Consider the following 25,519-nt stretch of genomic DNA (forward strand, 5'->3'; position numbering starts at 1 on the left):
TCGCTATGCTTCATAACAAATTGTTCTGTTCTTCACATAGATGTTGACCATTTCTCTGTGATCAGGTGAGCTATAATACAGTGGAACATGGTATGAAATTAAAGCTATTTACAAATAGGCTGCTATTATTATTTTTTTAAATCCATTGTGCACATCTAACAAAATGGAAGTGGAAATGAACAGAAAGGAGAGGGTAGTGAAATCTTCGTATGAGTAAAATAAATAAAACCAACTGTCAAGACACATTCCGATTTCATTGTATGTTTCTGAACTGATAGACCCACACAAATATGGTGAAAGCTAAATTGTGCAAAAGTTCTGATAAAGGTTAGACTATATAAATATAAAAGGTTACTCATTGTAAGTGGAGAAAATCTGCAATGTACTGTATTACTCCATTCTCTCTCACACACACACACACACACACACACACACACACACACACACACACACACACACACACACACACACACACACACACACACACACACACACAGTGACACACACACCTTTAAATAGAGGCAGCACTTCAGGCTGAATGCCCGCCCAGTAACAGAACGGGGAAGCATGCAAGAGGACGAATTAGAGCCCTCTCATTTGCTCTTCATGGAACTTTGCTATTAAAACCGAAATGTCTGTAGTGAATATATTGATGAGAGAGCAAGAGAGGAGTGTTAGGGGTCAACTGGAAACGGTTCAAGTGTGACAGGAACAGGAAGTTGTGAACAGAATGAGATACCTGGTAACATTGTCTTGCCTTGTCTGTCTCTCTTGATAGTTGTACCAGTTGGCTATATTGTACCATGTATTGATTCTAACTCTGGAGGGAGTAAATTCAGGCCTGTTCTATCTGGCACTTGCTGGGATATTTTGAGGAGGTATGACACAAAACGGTCCTGTAACTGTCAATGGCACCACAAGAAAGGCCGAAGAACTGAAAATTGTAATTGTCGGAGATGGTGGTTGTGGAAAGACATCTCTCCTGATGGTTTATGCCAAAGGAGATTTCCCAGAGGTAAGTTGACAAGAATTTCATATTTTGATAAGTGCAAAACGCTTTGCACTTTCCCTGTTTTGAACACTAATTCTGAACATACATTTGAACGCAATACCAATGTATTATTATAACACTTGCCAATATCTATACTAAACAATGTACAAACCAATGGAACAACACTATCATTTTATATAAAAACTAAATAGCAGGATTCACATTTGGTAAACTGAAAATTAAGGTTTTCTTTGTCTTCAGATTACTTCACAGTCTAACTTCATAATCTGTTTCCTGTTGATAGTTGACAGTACTAACAGGTAGTATTTCTGCCTTTTGTTTGTCAAAAACAGAAGTATGCTCCATCTGTGTTCGAAAAATATGTCACCACTATCTCTCATGGAGGGAAAGACATTACACTCAACCTGTACGACACAGCTGGTAAGATGCCTATAATGTAACAATATTATGCATGATGAACATCAGCAATTCAATCACGTCACAGTTCTTTCACAATGTGCAGATAAGAGGAACAACATTATTGTGAAGCATGTTCTATGGGTGTGTTAAGCTGCCAATGACTGGGTAGATGCAGTTTGATAGCATCCTTTATCAGTAACACATAAACATTCAGAGATAATTAGATGAATAAAGTTAAAACATTGGGGGTCAAATTAAAAAATGTTTATCGATCTATAAAGGCATTTATAAGATATAATTAATGTTTTCTTATCATCCTTCATCATTATGTTTTAACATTGATACTGTAGTGACAAACAAATCCTAAAGAGGAAGTGACCTGTTCATCCACCCTGTTTCTACATTCCTAACAGTGAGAACACACCCTCTCTAAAATAACTAAAAGATAAAGTAAATAAAAAGCAAGATTTTTAAACCACCTATAGGACATGGTCAAATGGCTCAAGCAAAACAAATATATGATTGGATTGTGACAAGTACATTGTAATGAAATGTAATTTTGATTGTGATTTCACTCAGGTGAATTAGAGTTGATTAGGTAGAGTATACTCATGAATTTAAAGCTGATATGAAACAGTACAAGTTACACAACAGTTGATCTGAGTCCCCAGAAGTTATTTTTCACAACAGTCCATCAGCCACCATCAACATTGCGTCTCCTGATTAGATCATTCCACTTGATTATTTATTATGCAACAAGATTGGGGGAGCAGTATTGGAAGGAATTAAGAAGGCCTACATTTGGCCTACTCAATTAGCCTACAGTAGAGTTCTCAACGGGCTTGAAATTAAGGCCTGGCCCTAACTGGGCAGGCCCGAGGCCCTACCCGGCCCTACTAGTTAGCACACATTTTAGGCCCTACCCGGCTCACAAAACGTCGGGTCGGGTCGGGTATGGTCGGGTCTATCATATAATATTAATAAAATAATAAAAACAAATATTTTATTTTTTCATTGAGCCCGAGGCCCTACCCGGTCCGAATAATTAGCATACATTTAAGTCCCTACCCTACCCTAAATGTCGGTCGGGTTCGGGTACGGTCGGGTTCGGGCAGAATTTGAGAACTCTAGCCTACAGTTACTTTAGTACACATTTGAGGTACTTTTATTTTGTATACTACTTTATGTTATACTTATACTCCAGTACATCTCAGAGGCAAATATTGAGTTTTACTCAATACCTTTGAACATTTTATTTACTAGTTACACATTATTACAAAACAAACATTAACCAATTAAGCCCTATTTTTATACTGTCTATAAAAAATAGACAATCTACAAGCTCACGATATGCTACACATTGTGAGCGTGTACATCTGCTACATCTGACATAGTTTTGAAATTTTGAAAACCTTTGAATAAACCTTTGAAATGGGACATTCTGTGTAATAAGTGGTTTTACTTGTGGTAGTAAAACATCTGAGCACTTCTCCCACCACTGTTTGGGAATAAGATGCAGTTTAGAGGAACTGGTTCAGATGAACCACCTTCATCCTATTTATAATAACTACAGCTCATGTCATGTCCCCATGACATCTTTGCAGTGATGCTACTATGAGTGAGAAGCTTATCGTTGCACAGTTGCAGTAAGCACCCCTTACTTGAGAGGAAAAGGAAGTTGAGGCCAGGATGTGGTTTTCTAGCTTTACTGTAGCCTACTACAACATGGCATTGCTATAGATTCAGCCGGTCACACCAAACCAGTACACACACACACACACACACACACAGACACACACTATTGTTTAACCATCTAAATTATAGATGTGTGTTTACTTTTATATTAAATCAGTAATGTTTGTTTAATGTTTATTTCTATTTTATTCTTTTAGGGCAGGATGACTATGATCGGTTAAGACCACTCTCTTACCAAGAAGCCAATATGGTTTTAATCTGTTATGATGTGACCAACCCCACAAGTTTTGACAATGTCATGATCAAGGTAAACACAGCTGTACAGCATTGCTACATGTATTCTAACTTTTTATTTATTATCTGTTTACTAATAAACTGACATAGGATAAAGAAAGTACCCATCTGACATATTGTTATCAGTAGTTTCTAATTAAATGGTAAAAAAGGGGAATTTAAGTTTGATTGATTGTTAAAAACGCCTTTGATGTTAAGCACATAATGACTCAGTTTTCATGTGGACATTGACCCCATGCAGGTATGCAGGTATGCCTCAAAAGCTAACTAGGAGTGTACTGGAACACTCCCTTTTATTGAAAAGGGAAATGTCAACACAGGGGGCTGAATACAGACTAGGGAAAATAATTGAGGAATGTTGTCAGAAACAGACAACAGCAGCACAGGAGTGCATGGTAAACATGAGAGATATGCCTGTGTGCAGTCAAATGATATCTGAGAAAGTATATATATTTTTTTTTCACCCCCAAAATGATCGATTACTCACCACATGGAGACTTGAGTTCAATAATACTTTTGGGGTTTTGTCGCATTCCTAAGACAATGATTCGGGAATCAATGGGGACCCAAATGCATTTGGGTCTCCATCCGGAATCAATGGGGGAAATGTATTATAAGCAAATTATTGTCTTAGGAATGCGACAACAACAAAAACATATCCATGAACTCAAGTCTCCTTGTGGTGAGTAATCGAAAGAAAAAGAAAATCATTTTGGGGTGAACTACTCCTTTAAGGTTGTCTGTAGATTTTGTATAGTGTGGTGACTGATTGTGAAATAATAATAATAGACATTTAATTACTGCACATAACAGCATATTTCTAGAAATAACATATAACAGGGCCTATAAAGTTCCAGTGCATCATTCATTATCCTGATTGTTTCCCCCCCAATATTTTGAAATAACAATATGAAACATTTGTAATATCAAATGCTAATGGAAGGACCAGAACAAATTAAATGTGTACAAACCCCTTATAATTAAGCTTATACTCTTTCCATCTAGTGGTACCCAGAGGTGAGTCACTTCTGCCGGGACATTCCAATCATCTTGATTGGCTGTAAGACTGACCTTAGGAAGGACAAAGAGCGTATTAGGAAGCTTAAAGCTTTGGACCAGGCTCCCATCACTTACATACAGGTAAGGGGAATACAAAGTGTGAATATACATATAGGCCTATACTATTCAAAACTCTTGCACATCATGCAAAAGGAGCACTCAAATGTGTAATTGTATATACAGGTTTAATTGTGATTACAATATTACAGGGTTCCCACACATTTTTACCAATTAATTTCCAAAACCTTTCCAGAATATTTAACCCAATTTCCAGGACTATATAACAATAATTCAGCTCAATAACAAGTCGCTTACTCCCATGCGCAATGCCCAAAGACAGGTAGTGTATGCCAGTGGTTCTCAACCTTTTAAGGCTGTGACCCCTGAAATAATCATACAGTATTTTAACTGGGGACCCGGCAACCTGACGAGCACTAAGAGTTGAGGAATTTTGTATAACACGTTGTGAAAATAGCAGATCTACATGCTCACAACGCCTTGCGTTGCGAGGCGGCGTGAGCATGTAGATCGGCTATTTTCACAATTTCTGCCTCTAATATTTGACATTTTGACCAATGTTTAATTTGTAATTTCAGAGGTATTAACTAAATCAATAATCAAAGACAATGCATAGCTATTTTTTCCAGGACCTTCCAGGACCCTTGATCAATTCCAAAACTTTTCCAGTACTGGAAAAATATTTTTCTAATTTCAAAATATTTCCAGGAATGTCATGACCGTGGGAACCCTGATATTAACATTAAGTGCTTTTTTATATAATAATGGTTGACAATTCCACTTCTGCTCTGTGGTTTTGCTGTGAGAAAAAGAAAATCCTCCTTTAACAACACCTTAATATGTGCTTGGGATTATAGGGTGACGAGACCCGACAGCTGATGAATGCTGAACTATATCTGGAGTGTTCGGCAAAGCATCGGGAAAATGTAGAGGACATTTTCAGAGAGGCCACCAAAAAAGCTTTGGCAGCCATCCGTAAGGCAAGACATCGTAAGAGGAAGAGGCGCTGTATCATCTTGTGATGATGTGTCGATATTGCACATGAGCCAGTGATGCACCAGCTCACAGCACAGGACGTTACCCTTCTTATTATACCTCAATGGAAGTAACTGGGGAATAATGATGGACAATGTGTTTTTTATTATACACAAGTCAAATTCATGCTTACAGTTGGTATTGTTTTGCACAGGGGTTTGTGTAATACAAATAAAGGAGTAGTTCACCCCAAAACATTTTTTTTCCTATTGATTGGTCACACCACGGAGACTTGAGTTCAATAATATATATTTTTTGTATTTGTCGAATTCTTAAGACTAAAATCTTATTACAGTAAATTTACCCCATTGATTCTGGATGGGGACCCAAATGCATGAGCCTGTATGGGGACACAATTAAGGCCCTGGGTGGAGACCCAAATGTGTTTGGGTCATAATCAATGGGGGTACATTTAGGGTCAAGGGTCAAGTACATTTTACCCTCAACTGACTGAGCTTGCATCCCCATCCAGAGCCTTGTATTTGGTTCCCCATCCAGGGTCCCCATAAATTGTCTTAGGAATGCGACAAATACAAAACAATATTATTGAACTCAAGTCTCCATGGCGTGACTAATCAATAGGAAAAAAAAAGTCATTTTGGGGGTGAACTACTCCTTTAAGGTTCTTTGGCAGCAGTGTTTCCCAAACATAGGGAATAGGGCATAAGTGATTCATTCATGTATTTATTTTTGGGTCCCTGGAAGAAACATTTCCATTGGGTCTTGAGCTGAAAAGTTTGTGATGTTCTGCAGAACGTGACAATGACCATCTGACAACAGGCTCAGAAGATGTCAGAGTTCGACTAGACTATATAATAAATATTTAGTCTCCCTCAATCATCACATGTCTATATACCTTTTTTATATTTTCAAATGAAATAGATTTTCCGATTTTTTTTAAACAGCACAATTGATACAGTATTTCATGAATATACTTAATATCCTCCCCTGTTGAAAATTTACATTGGACCAAGTGCAATTATTGCCAAAGTGTACTTCAATAATACCAATCAGGAGTGAATTAAAGAGACAGATGTTGTACTATGAATTAATCCAGCTCCTGTTAAAAAAGAATAATGCATTTCAATTTCCAAAAAGATCCTCAATGCAAGTCTGCTACATCTTGTAGCTGTGCATACAGTACATGTCGATATTTCTCTAGTCTTTAGTAACAGTGCCCACTAGTGTCCACATTCCTTCATATGTTTTATAAACAGCTACAAGAGATGTCTATGGCAGGGGTCTTCAATGTTTTCAGGCCAAGGACCCCTTAGTTGAGAGATGAAACAGGGACCCCCAACCTTTTCAGAGATTCCATAGTCTCATTGGAACAATCAGTGTATTTTGGTTTTTGGATTCATGTCAATTTGTGTTTTCAGATATTTAACCACTTGAACCGTCAATACTTAATAAACTTGACCTTTCACTCTGTACTTTTTTCCTTCTACACCAAACCTCTTTGCCAAAAATAGCTGATCGTATACAAGCTTACCATTGTGATCTTGTAGATCTATTTTTGGCTACAGTTCTCTATGGACACTAGGGTTCAAGTTGTTAATATAAAAAGGATTGGAAGATTTGGAGGACCCCCTGTAGTAACTCTGAGGACCCCCTAGGGGTCCCGGACCCCCTGTTGAAGACCCCTGGTCTATGCACCAAAACAAGGTAGTCTCTTTTTATTTTGCAAATTAAAGCAAGCAGAGAAATGGTCACAATCTTTGATCAAGTGTTTTATTACTTTACAGCAATGTACAGAGAACGCGAAAGATTAGACAAGTAATGTTCAGTCGTCTTATTGTCATTCATGTTCAGGCACACGTTACATGTCTTCGGATGGATGAACATGGTTAGCATATCAGCTACACTGTATAAATGAGGAAATCTGGATATTTTTGTGCACTGTGGCAGCTCTAATGCACCGTAACATTTTGGTCTGCATCTGCAACTCAACATGCTTCAACTTCTCATAAAAGTGATATATAAATAGTGGTCGTCTTAAAGAGCAAAGATGTAACAAACACTAACGTCTTTGGATTTTCTAAACAAAAACTACAGATACCTACTGTGACAGGCTACAGGGAGAATAAGGCAATTTGAGCCATGCCACTACAATTATTCAGATCAACTCAATTGAATGTGTCTGAATGATATAAAAAATAAGAACAAAAAAAAATCCATATTACTATAAAACATTTATGAAGCACAAACCAGACAAAATGATCAAAGGCTCATGATCTGGCCATAGTTAATTAGTAGGATACATTTAGTGTGTTGGTCAGTCAGAATTGTATTAAACAATTATCCAGCATGTTTGTTTGTCATCATTTTGAATAGTAGTACAGTAGTATTACAGTACCAGTTCCAATAGCAGCAGTTTATTCACAATAGAATTCTGCAAGAAAACACAACATAGGATCGGAACCAACTGAAATGTATTGTTCTCACTTTTCAGCACAACAAAATCATAATTCAAACAGGAATTCAACAATCTTCATTAAACTAACCTCGTGTAAACTAACCTCATGTTTTACATTTTGTGTTATCAGCATGAACAAGCATCACCAGTGTCCAAATCCAGAAAGCTATGGTCATGAATAAGCATACCTGCTACTTTCATTGCTACAATTTATAATCAAGATCTAATTTTGTCAAGAGATAGTCATAGCGATAGTAATTTCATCCTCTCCACGGTGCTTACTCAGACAACCAGATGAAGATACATTAAAATCCCAAATTTGTGTGGTAAGCAGTGCACTACCTGCAAGATGACCAATGTTCACTGGCTCACGCTTTCGAGGAATACAAAATAAATAAATAAAATGTATGTATATATCATTTATATATACATGGCCAAAGAAACAAACCGCACATAGGGCTTGAAATGCTTCCTCTTTTTATTTTAGATTCATGACAAGGTCAAAATCTTGCACTTGTAATAAATATAAAAACAGGAATGACGTCAGGGCCCTGTGTGTGATCAGTTTTTGGTCATTTGATATCTCCTGTAACAAGACGAACAGTGCTGTACACTGGGTATCTATCTACCTGTTGAAATAGTCTATGTATACTAACCCATGTGTCAGCTACTCCCCCCAAACGGATTAAAATGTAAAAGCAAGTAATTACACATACAAATCTATGATACAAATAACAGAACATTGTGCCATACCGTTACTGTATGTATTCCAATGCATTATACCCAGAGATAAAGTTGGACCACTACTACTTCACAGAAGTATGAAGTATCTACATGACAGACTTGGGTCTTCAAAGGCAAACTACACTGGCTGTGATTGATCAATGCTACCTACCATCTTTGAGTTGCATATGATGAATGTGAAGAGAAGGCTCTCTTAACACGTTCATGCACTGACACATACATTAAACATCCAAAGAAAACACTTTCCATCCAATTACTTTAACTACGTTTCAAGCAACAAACTGTAGAGGACTTCAGTGGTACACCTGGCTTTACTTTGTAAAGCAGTGGTACTCAAAGCCTTTAAAGGTGATACACCATGCATTTAAAAAGTATTTATGTCATATTGTTTATGTCCCAAAAACGTTTTTCAAAAGGTTTGAGGCTAAATTACCACTCCTGAATAGAGAGCCTCTCTCATTTTTGAATGGCTCTCAGAGCATTTCAGCTGCAGTACCACCTTTGGCCTGAACTGCGTCACCCCCCCCCCCCCCCCCCTTTTTGAAAATTATTTTTTGTTTTTTTATGATGACGTCACAATCGGCAGATGACGTCACAATCGGCAGCAAATCTGGATAGCCTGTTTTGAGAACCCGTGGGATACTTTTAACCTTCGCCTTCTCAAAACCAGAGAAAGACAACGGTCAGAAATGGGACTTTGTGAGGATAGAAGGTGCTAGTGGGACCCCAAAAAAAGGTTTTAAAATAGGAAAAGTGAAATTTCATGGTGTATCACCTTTAATTTCAAGGACTTACAAACCCGTAAAGTGTCCAATTTGGTATTTAACTTTCAATAATTTAGCCAGGGACCCCTGGAACTCACTCAAAGAGGTCCAAGTGGGTCCCCGGACCCACTTTGAGAACGAAGGTTTTCAGTGACTCATCTAACAGTTGAACATGACTGTGTTGTGATTGAATGAGCAGTAAGGACAACAATGCGTCATCAAAGCCCCGTAATACTGTGTGCCAGTGCTCCGTGCCAAAAATAGCCTGTCTACTATCTCACAAGGTGTCGCACTGTGACGTCGTGGACCAGTGGTTTTCAACCCTTTTCCGATCAAGGTCCATTATTTATTCAGCATTTGAGATTTAGCCTCTCAGACCCAAAACGTAGAATGGTTTGTTATCGTCCATCAAAATAACAATTCTTCTACATTCTCTAATTGCGTAGACTTCTTGTAAATTAAGTAATGCGGATGTTTAACAACAATTTAACTCTTGAGTGTGTAAACAAAAACAAATTTGGTTACCAACTCTCCAATTAGCTGGAGACCACCTGGAACCCCCTCAAGGACCACTGGTGGTCCCCGGACTACTGGTTGAAAACCACTGACGTAGACTGCCTATTTTCGGTGCACAACAAAGTATAAATCAGGCTTCAGAAAGCAAAGCCAATATACCAAACACTTTGGCTAGATGTTTCTGCTGTCATCAAAGCCTGAGAAAAATAAACAATCATTTCAGTCTTCTCACGGCCCCAAACAACTATACTTACTGTAAGTGTATGGTCTATGGAGCAATTGTGCATGTCGTAATTTTGCTTCAAATGAATGGCCAATTGGGGACTCTTAGTTGTCTCTTAAAAGCTTTTGGTCAGTCCTGTTTTTGCACCTTCTCTTGGTTGTTCTGATGAAACTTTTGGTGAACAACTTTTACTGTGGTAAGAAAGTTCCCCAGGAACAGGACGAGAAATGTCAAGGCCAGCATAAATACCTAGAAGAAAATAAAGAGAGGCATCACTGTTTCATTCAAGTCTTTGACATCATGAGATATGGACTTTTACATTGTGAAATGTGGCAGGGTTAGGACAGCTTTGTACTAAACCTATCCCCTTCCTCTTTTGTATTTATTTAACCAAGTAAAAAGCTCTGTGTATAGACAGTATACGTACTATCTGTCAATCTGTCTGCAATGACTAAATGAAATATCACAGTGGTCAGGGGTATTGGTCTACAACGCAGATGAATGAACACACATGAACGTGTGTGCCGCGAGACTGCATGCCCACCAGAGCAATGGGAGTTCATCTCACCTCTTTGCTGTGCTGTCTGTGCGTGTCTTCATGGGATAATTACAACAACTGAACATGGTCAGGTATAGCTCTATAAGGCATGATGTTCTCATTTTTTAGTTTAACATCAAACTAAAAATGTCTTCATCCGAGCGTTTGTGCGCATTCGTGATTGTGCATGCGCCATTCAAATAACACTGTATGACCAGCTATCAAATCAGTGCTACTAAAACTATCTTTTGGCATCAGGGCGCCCCATACATACTTTTCTACCTTTGTTTAAGGTACTATTACCATAATTTACATAGAGTTACTAAAATTCATTATTTTGAGGTTTTAAGAACTGGGCAAGAAGGTCACAGTTAATCTTCTCATTAACAGCCTTGCATAACAACCGTGACTCCCCTCCCTGTCCAAAGCTTGGTCTTGCTGATTTTAAGCGAAGGGCTTTAAATGTGGTTGGAGATATAGGACGGCTAGATAACATTCTCTCGATTTAGCAGATTATGAGCAAGTTTGATATAGCAAAATCAAACTTCATACCCATCTGTTACAATAAGACCTATTGAGAACCTCTCTTGGTGTGTCTCTCTTGATATGTTCATAATTAACCTATGCATGCTTCAATATAATCGTTATGTAACTCTGAAGTTGAAACTAAGAACCTATGGGAAGATGATCAGGGCACCACAATCGATTTAGCAGACTGGAAGGAGATAACATGTTAACATCCTGTCCAGGTCCTAGCATGTAACTCAGCATGGAAAAGCGGTTTAAAATCTTGCATAGACTATACAGAGCCAACACATATAGGCTAATGCCCGACAGTGTGTCGCAGGTTCGAATCCCGATCCAGACAACTTTAGCTGTGTGTCACCCCCCATCTCTCTCTCCCTGTTTTCTGTCCTATCTTCACTGTAATACTATCAATAAAGACAGAAAAGCCACAAAAAAAAGACACACACACACACACACACACACACACACACACACACACACACACACACACACACACACACACACACACACACACACACACACACACACACACACACTGTAAAAAGCAGCAGCCCAAAGCATCACTGACTGTGGAAACTTCACACTGGACTGCAACTCTGACTTCATAAGGTTGACATTCCTGTATTATAAATACTTGTTTCGAGTGGTCTTGTGTAATATTGTAATTGAGATATGGAAATCGAAATTAAAACAAAAAATATTTCAGTGCATGCGCAATGTATCTAGAATATACTGTATGACATTTTCAATTTCAGGTTCTTAGCAGTTAAGAGAAGTTAAGAGAAAAGCTTTGAATGCTCAAATCTTATGATCAAAGTTTAACTGTGCTTTAATACAGACCAAATATGTAGCAGCTTTGGAGTGGTTTTAGCTCTCTTGACTGCTAGAGCACCCGAATGTGTGAGATTATCCATCAGATTGTTACCTTACACTGACTTCTTTTTCCTTCTGATGAATTGTATTTGTTTTAAGTGAAATATTTGGATCACTTCCTGCCATTTTTCAGAAAATTAATTACCATACCATTACATTTACAACTTCTACAGTAGTTGTCCAGTGCAGTTCTGGTACACACAGCATAAATCAACTGAATAAGCACTCAATGACAGTGAACCTAAATCACTTTGGTGGTAGAAAGCAGTTGTTACTCTCCTTCATAACCAAACAGTTTTTAGCACACAACCAGCATTTAAAACTGCAAAACTAAACATGTGACGAGACACTGACGTTGAACCCATGATTAGCTAGATAAGGCTCAAAGACAGATTTCTGGCACAACTGTAGAAAAGAGATTGATTAGTAGAACCTATCCCTAGGCTTGTAATGGATGCGTTGCGGGATGTGATGTGATGTCTAAAGCAGGGGTTTTCAAAGTGGGTGACGGTGACAGCAGTCCAGGGGTGCCGCGAGATAATTTGATAATAGTTGGAATTAAAATATATATTTAGTATAATTTAAAACTTGAAATACAACGTTATTTTTAGTCAGTTCTAACCAAAATGTCTATTATCTCAATGTTTTCCTTACAACATAATCGCTAAAATATGCTATAAATATAAGGTAAAAAAAATTATGAATGTAATGTATGGGTGCCTCAGATGAAAGATACATTTCTAGGGGTGCCAGTAGAGCCCAAAAAGTTTGGGAACCCCTGGTCTAAAGCACATATGTTTGCAATGCAACTTGCAACCAAGTTTGCAACTGGGCAGTCCACACACACTGTGTCGACTGATTGCAGTTTCCACAGCAACGCTATTGTCAGTCCCTCCAGGAAATGGGATATAAACAGCAGACGGGGCAGTCCCAAACTGGACAGTGACAGACACGTCAAAGCAAGGACCAGAGATAGTTTTACCGTTTTCATAGCATGTGAACCTATTACAGTATATATTGTATACCTTTCTATACAATATTAAATAGCTAATACGCTCTTTCCCTTCTCCCATTCTCTCGCTGTATTTTTCTCTCTCCCTTTCCTCTCCTCAGGTGCGTGTGGTAAAATTATTTAAATAAAAACAGACAACTGTGTATGCATTTGTGTCGGTGTGAACGAGTGAGTGAGTTAGAGGGATGTATTCGTGATCAGAAATGGTTTGCAACTTGTTGTTTACGTTTGTGCAAGTTGAATCACTTGGGGAGTCGCGAGGCAATGAGCCGGCATGCTCCGACCTGCCACAGGGTAATTCAGACCGCTGAAACCTTTCTAAAAATTACAAAAAATAGTCTAGTCAAGACTAGCCTAGTCAGGCTTAAATGGCTTGCATGGAACATGAACCAAGGAATCCAGGAAAGGACCAAAGATTCAAGAGTTACAAGCAAAAACAAATGAAGCGGGCCGTTATAGCACCACCATGAGGCCAATTTGAGTGAGTACTAGTGGGAGTGTGCATGCAAAGGTTCACACCAATCTGTCCAGTGGTGTCCGAGATTAGCTGCTCACAGACTGACTCACGGACATAATAATAATAATCCCCGTCCCTGGCCGTTCCGGTATGGCAAAGATAATAACAGGGGCAACCAATAAGTGTGCATAGATTAGCCGCATGGCTAATTACCAGGGCTCGAGACTAAGGGACTCCCGAAGTCCCGGGGACGTAAAAATATATATTTGGGACGCAAATTAATCTCCCCTGGGACGCAGACGGGACGTAGAGGATTTCTTTTGAGCCAACGGTGCATATCAATGTCACTGCTCAAACCACGGTGTGCAAACTCGCAGCATGAGACTCACAGAAAATGAATATGATGTAAACAGAATGTTTAAGAAGTTACCACAGGCAGTGCTGATCATCCTTTTCAGGTAGAACTTAGTTGCTAAAATGCTGCGCTATTTGAAGAGATTAACCAGCAGAATGAGGCAGAGAACAGACTGTCAATCTGGGTTACAACTAGTGGAAAATAGCCGATCTGCAAGCTGTGGCTGAGAGATAAATCTTAGCATCCCCGCCCTGTCGCCCCCTGCTTCGCCACATAAAGAGTAACGTTATATGATTTGGATTGTGATTATTAATGAAAATGTTAAGCGGAACGCGATGTCAACGCACCAAGCACAGACACATATCCTACGTTTAGTGAGCAGCACGAGCAGTTGTTTGAATATAGGAGTAGGACACATTGTAATTAAATCAACGGTTTGTTTAACTTTTGTCATCTCTATAAACCTATAGCCTATATTCCCAAATACAAGACGTTACTTATGTTTGTCTAATCACAACCAGCCGTGCAAGCTGGCATTCATTTCACAGAGTTCCTGTGCTGTGTGGCGGCTTATTTTCTCAAGTAATCGTCTCTTATTTAACTCAAAAACAACCAGTCCGCTCATAATAAATAACTCCATTTCGGCTACAGTTCATCTGAACCGCTTGCTGTGAAGCACAAGGGACCCAAAAAGCAGACTGCACGCGTCTCCACTCGATCAAGCATGGCACTGGTTATACTTCTTACAGTACGACGGTGTTGTGCGGTGCGGTGAGCATATAGACGTTCTAAAAGCCCTCAAAGCCCCGAGGATGCGTCTAGTTGTAGGCTTGTAGATTAACGCGCAACACGTTCGTACGGACAAAGTACAAACCCAGTTTTACCGTAATTCCTCCAACAGTCGTGCATGATTGGTTCTTTAGTTTACTGTATATGACAATCACACCAGCAAACTGGCTGAGGTAAGATTTTTAGAAGCCACAAATGACAGTATAAAAATAGAAAGGATTGTCAAGCCAATTTCACCAGCAACAACAACAATATAATAACAACAATAACAATACTAATAAATATTATTATAATAGTAATACTAATAGACCTGCAATAATTTATTATTTCTTTATTCTTTTCTGGGACGGATTACATTCATTTGGGGACGGTTCAATTTGTATTTTGGGACGGTCCCGGGACGTAGGTGAAAAAAGTTAGTCTGGAGCCCTGCTAATTACCAACCTATACTCTTGACTACCAAACTGCATTATGTCATATACTAAATTACAGATGAAACATGACGTTTCCATGGCCATGTGTTGTGATGCTACAAAGTATTGAGTCATTGCAGAATCACGCAGAGTGACATACATACCAATACACTGGCTGAATAATCGTTTTGCAACTGCCTCTTATGCTTTTCTTTGATTGAAATGCGAGATACTGTACATACTGTATATTTTAAGATATTTTTAAACAATATTTCCAGATTATATAATGCAACGAAGGCTTACCTGCCATTCCTTACAGTCCTCACGGCCTGCCAACCGAAATAATGTCACAGAGTTGTAGAGCTGCCAAAACTGAAAAGGTAGGGGGAAAAAAGTCTATCTTTGATATTCGAATTACAGGATGACATCTTCTTGCCCATACATTGGTTCTGCTGCTTGCCATCTCAACTACCGTACATTCTTTCAAAGACACAGATATACACATATTGCATTTTCTTGTTTGTTTTTGAATAGAAGGTCACATCGTGAAATGATAGTACCTGAGATATCCTGGACATGTTTTATTTACGGTAGTAAATCTTTCGAGGAAAATTCGAGGAAGTGAGCACATGTCGACATGACTAGATAGCTGCGTCTCAGATTATACAGGGGTAGTTTGAGAAATGTGTTACACATGTCTTGCAATCTCCAATCAACTTCATTGTATCAGAGATGGCTACAATATTTGGAAGCTCCATCAGTGAAGGCATGCAAATATGAACGTTCTTTAGCAGGTATTCCAGGTATCACAGAAATCATCAATTCATGTGTGTAGTATCTCTTTGCCGAAAACAGCCCACAATGTTGTGAGCTTGTAGATCAACTAGTCTACTATTTTTGGCTAATGTCGCCCCAGAACATGGATACTACGGTACAGGTGGTTAAACATCTTGATATTCATTCCCTGGAGATAAACAGTACAGTAGAGTAGATAGCTGAGGTGTGTGCACATGCTAATGGCTGAGAGTGTAGTATAAGAGGTTTAACTTACATGGCCAAGAAATAGGGAAGGCAAGAGAAAGGTGAGACCTCTCCACATCCAGGATTGAAATCCCTCTGCAGACATTGAAGTATTAATTAGTAACTTTGTTATGAAACAAACAAAGTATGATCACATTTCAACATTAAAAGTTTGACAGATTGTTGAAATGATGAAGAGATTAGAGTACTAGTAACGTTCACTTTAAAATAAAATCGGACACAAGAGGTTAAGCTATTCTTTTATTGTTGATGTAAATATCTAATTTGTATCAGGCTATACAAGATTAAGATATACACCATGAGAAGTTAAAACATTTAACAACAGTGGTGAGCAAAAACCTTTTGATCCACCAAAACTAGGTGATCAGAAGTGACTATTATTGGGTTGATCAGTTGAGTTACTAAAAAAAACTACCTTTACCATTCAATATTGTTTAATGTGCATACTAAACCTTTCTCCCCAGATAGTCCGAATTCATCTGAGTTTATAATTCATATTAAATTGACTCATTCTTTGTTAGCTTTTACAAAAGTATTGACTTATTCTATTACTTTTATTGTTCTAATAAGCAGCCTATAATAAGACAGCAAATCAATGGTGGTTTTCAGTCTGGCAACCGGTGATCACACCAGCCTTGGAAAACGGCTAAAGCCCTGGTCAGACAACATAGGTGGACGTGCCGGAAGCGGCAGCTTCTCTGTTCACTTTCTATTCATTCACATTCTATACTAGGAAAAACAGGGAGGCGCGTCCCGTTGCGTCACATTGTTGGCACTGAAGTGCGTGCAGTCTGACGCGTGTGAAGCGCCAGGTTCAACATTGATGAACCATGACCACACACCATCCAATGAGACGGCCACGCAATGCGCTGACCCCTCTTGGCAGCCATTTAGCTTGTCGTTTTCTTTCAGTAAGCCAAATACTCCAAAGTGGAGGGAAACACAAGGGAGAGACGATCCAAAACTAACAGGCAGACACATGCACTCGAATGCTTTACACAATTTACTGATAGGAATACCCTTACCTAGCTCCTTACCTAGCTATCTGATGAGCTTGTGAGCAGAATAGCATTCTAATAGTAAAGCTGTTTTAATTAGTTCTACTTGTAGTTTCACTTGTCATCCTACTTAAACGTAGACTACAAGAAAATACATGTGTAGCCTCTGTGCTTTTTCACAAATTAAACCCTTGTTCTACCAAATATGAATTGTCATATTTATTCATGTAATTAACATTTTAATGCTATTCATATTAACGTAACACAATGTTTTCACATTAGAAAACATACGTATGCACTGCCCACAGCAATGCAAGATCATGATGGGAAATGGACGCGTCTGACACATCGTCTTGCGTCTCAGATGTGCCGACTACACAGTTTTCTGACCATAGCTTAAAGGGCAAGTTCACCTCTGTCCCAAACAACAATAAAATAAGATCTGGTTGTCCCAGAGGTTAACTTGCCCTTTAAGTAATCATGTGCCTTAAAACGTTGCCCACCCCTGGTTTACAATAACTCACACACCCTCCCACCAACTTGCTCAAGCTATTCTGACATGTGTAACTCAGAATACCCTTGTGTAGCAACACTCAGTACCTCACCTTTACCCTATTTTGCCCAGACATGGAACTGCTGATGGCTGAGGAGGTCAAAGCAAATCATGATGACCCAAAATAGCATAAAACATACCCACTGTGAGATCCAGCTGACTTCTCTCTCCCAAGGCTCGCAACCTGTATAAGCAACCACTCTGGTAATAATATTGCAGAAACTGAACAAAGCCTGAAAAGACAAAGAAAATGGTTTACAATAAAAACACAGTCTAACATTCATTCTTATAAGTCGGGATATGCAGGTATCTAAATACACATTCAGTTCTATTTTTAATCAAAGAGAAGAAAACAAATGTCAAGGTTGTGTGCTTTATAAATAATGTTTTGACACGTGTCTCAGTATCGCTAGTGTCAAATGCCATTTCCACAAACAAATAGATGGCCTACAAGTTTTGTTTCACAACACCACATTTGGAGATAGTACATCTGTACACTATGCCATTTAAATTGACACTGAGGATTTGACTATGAAGGCTTAGTAAATACTTACTCTGATAGATGGAGAAAGCAAGGAATTGGCTTCTGAACCTTTGATACATAGCCCCCTCAGGCCTATGAAATGAAACAGAGGACACATCAGTACAGACCAGGCTCAGATAATGTGCATTATTAAATTCACTCATCACCTGTCGATTAACAAACAATGTCCATTAACAAACAATGTTAAAGGGGTGTAAGTGATGTTGCTAAAACTTAAAAGCTCAGAATTCACTACTATTTATAATTAAGTATTTGTACAATACTTTATTAAGCACTCCAGTAGGTTATTGACTGTCTAAAGCTAGTTCCCAAACGTTTGAGCCTGTGACCCAAAAGATCCCAGGACCCAAACTAGTGAAAACAGCAGATCAGCAAGCTCACGGTTTTTTGTAATGAAATTACTCATATCAATCATTGCATTTTTTTTTTATTAATGAAAATCTTAGCTTTTTGGGGAATGTTTTTTTTATTCTTTTTGCTTGGGGACCACTGGTCTAAATGATAAAATGACACATCTTATTACATGGTGAATTCAATGACAAAGGAAAAAACCTACCAGGTAAGCATGACACCTGATAGAAAGGTGGATACATAATGATGTGACACCCACCAACCTTTAATCCTAAAAAAGGACAAACGGCAACAATGTTAAAAATGTACCTTTAGCGAGGTTGGAGGTTGAGTTGAACAACTTCAACTTTAAAGTGTATAGAGCATAGAATTATTACTCACCTGGAACCATTGCTCATGAGAATGCTTTCCCTTATAGTCAAGGTGCAGTAATACCAAACAAGTAAAAAGTTGAAGATTTCATCTGTGACACTAAAAAATAAAGAAATAAGAAAAACAAGATTACAGCCCTTAAAATATTCCAATTTAAAAGGTTACTCTTGGGATGACTAATCTCCAAATTAATTTAACTCACCGATAATTGAGGAAGAAGAGACAGGTTATGGCCCCAAACAGCAGAATTATTGTCATAACAAGCTTGAATTTCTCATACTCATCTTTGTAGGCAAATCTATACACGAACGGAAGACAAAAGCGAATTAGAGAAACTGAGAACATTTAAACACAACAAGATTATTTAAAAGTCTTTAAAAACACAACATACTTTGCCTGGTTGGTGAGAAGAGTTACATTTACTTGGCCCAGGACCAAATTTAGGTATAATCTGAAATAGAATGACAAACAATAAATACCCACAATATTTAATAACAGGCATACTAACTGGGTAAAGGGTGTGTTATCAAGGGAAATAAAGACCCACTAGGGCAGTAGTTCTCAAACATTTTTGTCTCAACATTTTGGTACTGTAAATTTTTAATCAACGGCACCCCACACATCATTGTTACGTAAATCTTTCGCCCTAAGATACATTTTATATCACGAGGATAACTTGATAGAATATCTTTTTCCATCATAGGACAGATCGAAAATAACTTTTATACTTTTAAACACTTAAATACCATGCATAGTAGTACATAAGGACCACAGGAATACACAAGAAACGGAGGGGGAGAGTCATTTAATCCGGTTGCTCCGTAGCTCCGTACATAATTGACTCTGTCCGTAACCTTACGGACAGCACTCAACCCGACGGATTAAAACCGATAAAGACGTACGTACGCTTGAACTACCTGTGGCGAAATTTGTCAACCGTGGCAGTAGTGAGGAAAATTACTTATGACAGCGGTTCTGAAACTATGTGCCCCAACAAGAAATATAATTTAGCAAGAAACGTGAAAAAAGGAACGTCATTGCAATCACTGGTGAAGACGTCTCACTCCTCACAGGCTCTGTATTGGCATGAGAATACATTACACACAAACGCGCGCACACACACTCACACCGCCTCTCCTCCAAAAGCGAGATGGGTGCAGGCGGTGCAGTGCACTGTGTTTTGTTATTATTAGGCTACTCAGTCCGGGTGGTTAAATCTGTACCCTCGTGGAGTTTACCGCGAAAATGTTGCGACAGACAGCAGCTGCAGAACCAGTCCAGACTGTTACAAAACATCACGTTGGTCGTCGGGTCAAGAAATTCTGTGGTTCTACATATTTTGGCTAAAAATGATTCGGTTTTTACACGTGTGTGCTGTGCAGAAGACCCCCTCCATGTGGCGCGCGGCCCCAACGGGAGCAGAATTGGAGCGCGTCGGCATGTAAGTAACGCATAGAGCAACTATGCATGTCGACGCAGTTACCGTACGTACTGTCTCACCCAAAAACGTACACAAAATCAACCATACGTAACTATAAATGGCCCTTTACTGTAAACCCCAGCATCCCCATTCTGGGGGGGAGCATTCACGAAGTAGCAGATCTACAAGCTCACAACAACGCAACACAACATGATGTAGTGAGCTTGTAGATCTTCTATTTTTGGTGAAGAGACTTGGTGTCCTATGAAAAAATAAAAAATCCAAGTGCAGTGCAACTCAGGTCTATTTCACTAAGTATAAGAGGTTAAACTGAAGTGATGTGATGAATTCCAAATATTATCAAAGTATTCTGAGGCACCTCTGGACTTGCGACACAGCCCTCTAGGGTGCCACCGCACCCACTTTGAGAAAACCTGCACTAGGGATCTAGGGTTATGTCCTTTCTCTGTAGAGGGCTGTTGGCTGTCTCATTATGACAATACTTTTTGTCCTGTGCCAGCAAAGCATGACTGCCCTAGTTAGTTTATTTGTTGCACACATCCAAACGCACGTATCATCTTTCGCTTGATGACAATTCAGCAGACTTCTACCCTGAGGACACAACCCCAGACCCTACTAGGCACGCATCGCTCTTTCACTTTGAGTAGGCTTGCATCAGACTTTAAATGAGAATAAATGAGCCGATTATGGGTCTCTTAATTTTTGGTTTCCTAAATTTTGCTTTTAATTATTAGTATTTCAAAACATTTTCAAAAAACATTCCCAAAAAAAAAAGCCTAGATTTTCATAAAAATAAAGAAATCGAAATAATTTAAATAATAAATAATAGAAAAATCTAAGAAATTTAGGAAATGAAGTAGTGAAAATAGCCGATCTACAAGCTCACAACGTGGCGCGGAGCTTGTAGAACTGCTGTTTTCACTAATTTGGGTCCCGGGCAAATGTCTGATTTCTTTTTTGGGTCACAAGCTAAAAGGTTTGGGATGTTTATGATCCATTGCCAAAGGGTGGCAAGTTTGTATACCTGTAATAAAATATCCACTTAACATTACATGCAACACACACAACAATGTTTAAGTACTGACCCATTCTTCTTTGGTAAATATGCTTCCATATCAAAGAACACATTTTCCTTGTCTTTGATTTGAGTTTGGATATCCTCTATTAATTTCACTTCTTTTTCATCATCACATGTTTGTACACACCTGTGGGGGGAAAAAGAAAGTATCTTGTTATAAATATGACATGGGAAGAAAAAAAAGAAAAGGAATTAGACAGGCAAATCAGTGCCGCAGAGATCAGTCTGCTAACCGCAGGGGCATAGGACTGATATATGGCTGTGTATTTGGAATATTACACAAAGTGTTATATGTAAGATCACAGACATTCTAGGGCTATTGTTATTTCTACCCTGTATTGGAGCCCCAAAATGAATGTTAATGATTTTCAGTTTCTTTCCATAATCAAAAGATATTGCAAAATAGCATACCATATAAACAGCATGATTTGTTTGAAACACAATGAGATAAATTGTGTAAAATATGGCATACAAAATAATAAACTTTGGATTACCATGGGCTAATTAGCCCTATTCACGGCCCGCCCACTCAGCAAATTTCTCAGCAACTTCCTGGTGCTGACGTCAGTTTAGAAGGGGAAACTATAACAGAAATAGCTGGACTTAAAGCCAACAAATCATTATTTCGAACGGTAAAGTAAATTATAATGCTTTGTGCCTTTTACTATCTTGTGTTCTTGATCATGCTAGCCATATTTTATACTTACTATTCGGAAATTGCATTAAATTTGTGATTTCTGTGTTAACTCTATGGGCTTTTAGCAGGGGTTTCCCCTTCAAAACGTGACTTCAGCACCAGGGGGGTGCTGAGTGGGCGGGCCGTGAATAGGGCTAATTCAGTGAAACTCATTTTGACTGCCAAGTACCAAAAATGTAACCTGACTCCACCAGATGGTGGCGTATTGAGTTCCTCATACAGCCTCCATCTGGAACAGCTCAGAGATTGGTGCTACACCGAACAGTGCCCGGTTCGAACCAATCAGCGGCAGCTACGGGTGTGACACGATCAAGAAGCGCCTATTGCAGTTGCACTGTAGTTCTTTCACTATTCATCTTTACCGCTACCACGAGCTGTTGTGCGCAGATCGTGCTCACAGCGGTCGGGGGACCGCAATGTGAAGTGCGTTTGAAGAAAAAAAAGAGGTTGTTCCCCCATGAAGTGTGTTTGAAAAGTAGAGGCTTGTGTTTAGTGTTTACTTTCCTGCCGGCGCAGCTAGTATACGTCATGCAGACATGTCAATATATATATATATATGTCACGGTTTGATAGAGAAACAGTACGGTCGAGAAACGGAGCACTCGTCGTGCGGCACAGGGCGGAACAAGCGGTCGCTTTAGGCCACAACAACGTCCTCCAGGCGGAGCCGCTCGATTGTCCACGACATTGCAAGCGGCACGAAGGCCAGCGGACCTTGGTCCTGCTCTTCGCCCCCGAGCGCCGCAGGCGCGAGTGGCCGCGCGAGTTACGAAGCCGTGGTGAATGCAATCGTTATATTTATGCCCAGGCTGTAAGGCCTGGGCAAGCCCACGATAAACGCCCTGTCCAAGTGACTACAATGGAGCGCTCCCTAGCTCATAGTAAGCTAATGGCTAAACACTGCCGAGCTAGGCTAGTAAATAAAGAAAGAGAGTCGCAAACGAGTGACGTCAGCGCCTTCACTAGTGAATGGCTGTCGTCGCCATCTGGTGGTGAACGACAAAACAAGCGCTCTTACAATGAACGTACTGAGTTACCCAAACGTACTGTAACATATATATATGTGGTTGGAGTTAGCACAAACAGACTGTGATAGACAGACGGTCCCATCCAATCACGTCCCTTGAAAAAGGGACAGCCTTCTTCTGCGGTTAGTCCTGAGCGATTCCGATGGAGGCTGTATGAGGAACTACCATCTGGCGGAGTCAGTTTACCAAAAACTTACTTTTTTAGGCTACATCGGAGGTCTTTGATAGATTTCCTCTGTTTACTGATGGCACTACTGCATGTTGCTTGAAGATTTGTGAGCTCCTCAAGTTTCTGCCTGTAGATTTTGTGAGTTTCCTGGAGGTCAAATAAAATGTCATGTGGTTAATAACAGTACACTGAAAATCCAAACAGTACAATATCATCCTCCTTTGCCTTTATCTGAAACTCATGTATATTTTACATTAATTCATATCATTTTCCAAAGCATACTATTTCACATTTTGGGAAAATGTGTCAATTTCACATTGAGGGGCACCTACTTCACAGGTGACCACTCTGACCTGTATCCTCTGAAAACCCTCAGGTTTGAAGGCAAGCCATGTATTAAAAACAGGTTATTCTAGTAATTTCAGAAAGTATTTCAGAAATGTAACAATTTTAAGCATGTTTTAAAAAGGCTACTGGACAGATGAGGTGAGTATCAGTGAACAACCTTAGTATCGGCGAACAGTCAAAGTCAAAAATAAATGTTCTCAATGTGGATCTGCTCTATGGATAATAATGAAAAAGTAATTCTGCGAGAGTGAATAATGTTTGTACCAGCATGTACTGTATTATATCTTGTCACAGAAAACCACAGTTGTTTGACAGACACCTTGATGTCATCATTACAGATTCACTGTTCTGTCTCCAGACCAGCTGTGACTTTTGGGACACCTCTGTCTGTGTTGCATCATTAGATATTGTTCAATGTTCACCAATCACCATAATAAGTAAACACAAGTCGTGTTCCCATTTAAACAACCCCCTCCATCCTCCGAATTGAGCTAAAGTTAGCAGCAAGGTAATGTGGCTAACATGCATTAGCTGATTACTTATCAAAATACTGTTGGTAAATTGTTAAGCCACATAAACGACAAGAACAGCAAGAACCCATAAAAGCAACACCCCCAGGGCATGGGGTTGTATGTCATCCACGTCGTGTTCAAACACGACCAACGTATGTAGAAATCTCAGGAACTTGGTCAAAGCTAGCTCTGGTCTATCCATAGCGTTTAGAAGGAGTTCTCCTTAACGCTATGTTACCGATGATCCCTGCGCCCGCAGGATAGGCTGCGTACCCTCTCGTCTGTAGTAAAAATATAAAGAATACATTTTCGCTACCCGCCAAAACAAAGACGGCATTAGGGAGTTGAAAGCCTATTTTCCTTGGCGGGGACACTCTGAGCCCCCCACCTCACGTCTAAAATACACTTTTTTTTTAGCCAGAAAGGAAGATATTTCACCGGAAGGCAAAATCTGGTCAATGGAACTTTCTATTGAAAATATCTGTAGAGGGCGGTGTGGAGTAGCTAAAAGTTCCGGTGAAATATTTTCTTATCTGGCCAAAAAGTGTATTTTATACGTGACGTGGGGGGCTCCGAGGGTCCCCACTAAGGAAAGTAGGCTTTCAACATCTTAGAACCGTCTTTGTTTTGGTGAGTAGCGAAAGGTTATTCTTTATTGTTCACTACAGACGAGAGTCTGAGCAGCCTGTGCTGCCGCGGCTGTGAGCGCGAGGGCTCATCGGTGACATAGCGGTAATATAAGGAGAACTCCTTCTAAAGGCTCGCTAACTTGATTAGCTTTGATCGTTATTAATTCAGTTGTGATCGCATCATTCACCTGTAGTTGTTGGTATTCGTTGTCGATTTCCTCCCACTCCGTTTGAAACCTCGCCATGGTGGTGATGTTGAATGGGCTCCCGGAGAAGCAGGGATCTTCTGTTACTAGTTGGTTACCTCTCCTAGTTTCCAGTGTCACTCAAAGCAAGGCAGAGTCAGAGAGTTGCTTCTCATGGTCACACAGACAGACAATGACGGCGAGCAGTGGTGGAAAGTAACTGAGTACATTTACCCAAGTACAATTTAGGTATTTTTTACTTTTTACTTCAGTATTTCCAATTTCCAATGATTTTACTTCTACACCACTATATCTCAGATCCAAATGTTTTACTTTTATTCCACTACATTTATTTTAAAACTTTATACATTGTAGATTTTAAATATTATTAATACAAAAACATACATTAACCACTTCAGCCCTAGACTTCGGA

The 25,519-nt window shown here is 39.3% G+C and overlaps 2 protein-coding genes across 3 annotated transcripts; one reads left to right on the forward strand and one right to left on the reverse strand.

Annotated features, from left to right (window-relative positions):
• Nucleotides 1–807: 807 nt before the first annotated feature.
• rhof (ras homolog family member F) lies at nt 808–5,499 on the forward strand (the record flags this gene model as incomplete). The annotated part of the gene is made up of 5 exons (XM_080742424.1): nt 808–1,015; nt 1,345–1,432; nt 3,304–3,413; nt 4,406–4,540; nt 5,335–5,499. The coding sequence occupies exons 1-5, from the start codon at nt 881–883 to the stop codon at nt 5,497–5,499; spliced, it is 633 nt and encodes a 210-aa protein (XP_080598550.1). The 5' UTR covers nt 808–880.
• Nucleotides 5,500–7,307: 1,808 nt separating this feature from the next.
• Nucleotides 7,308–25,214, reverse strand: tmem120b (transmembrane protein 120B). Of its 2 annotated transcripts, XR_013962780.1 has the most exons (13): nt 25,090–25,214; nt 23,441–23,559; nt 21,526–21,645; nt 19,391–19,450; nt 19,202–19,297; nt 19,009–19,098; nt 18,833–18,898; nt 18,287–18,348; nt 17,873–17,965; nt 16,192–16,256; nt 15,444–15,512; nt 9,448–10,424; nt 7,308–9,012 (listed from the first exon to the last, which is right to left on the reverse strand). XR_013962780.1 is itself a non-coding variant. In XM_080743246.1 (12 exons), the coding sequence occupies exons 1-12, from the start codon at nt 25,144–25,146 to the stop codon at nt 10,305–10,307; spliced, it is 1,017 nt and encodes a 338-aa protein (XP_080599372.1). In that variant the 5' UTR covers nt 25,147–25,214; the 3' UTR covers nt 9,272–10,304. The 2 variants fall into 2 exon arrangements, 1 of the variants encoding a protein (XP_080599372.1); XM_080743246.1 differs by lacking the exon at nt 7,308–9,012 and having other exon boundaries at nt 9,272–10,424.
• Between the last annotated feature and the right edge of the window lie 305 nt (nt 25,215–25,519).

The sequence above is a fragment of the Nannobrachium achirus genome (assembly GCF_963921795.1).
Source record: "Nannobrachium achirus genome assembly, chromosome: 15".
NCBI classification, from domain to species: Eukaryota; Metazoa; Chordata; class Actinopteri; order Myctophiformes; family Myctophidae; genus Nannobrachium; species Nannobrachium achirus.

Coding starts and splice junctions, on each gene's coding strand:
- tmem120b (XM_080743246.1), bottom strand. CDS start 25,146: ATGGCGAGGTTTCAAACGGAGTGGGAGGAAATCGACAACGAATACCAA. Junction 19,451..21,525: donor TATTTACCAAAGAAGAATGG/GTCAGTACTTAA, acceptor ATTCTATTTCAG/ATTATACCTAAATTTGGTCC. Junction 17,966..18,286: donor TGCTTTCTCCATCTATCAGA/GTAAGTATTTAC, acceptor TTGTCTTTTCAG/GCTTTGTTCAGTTTCTGCAA.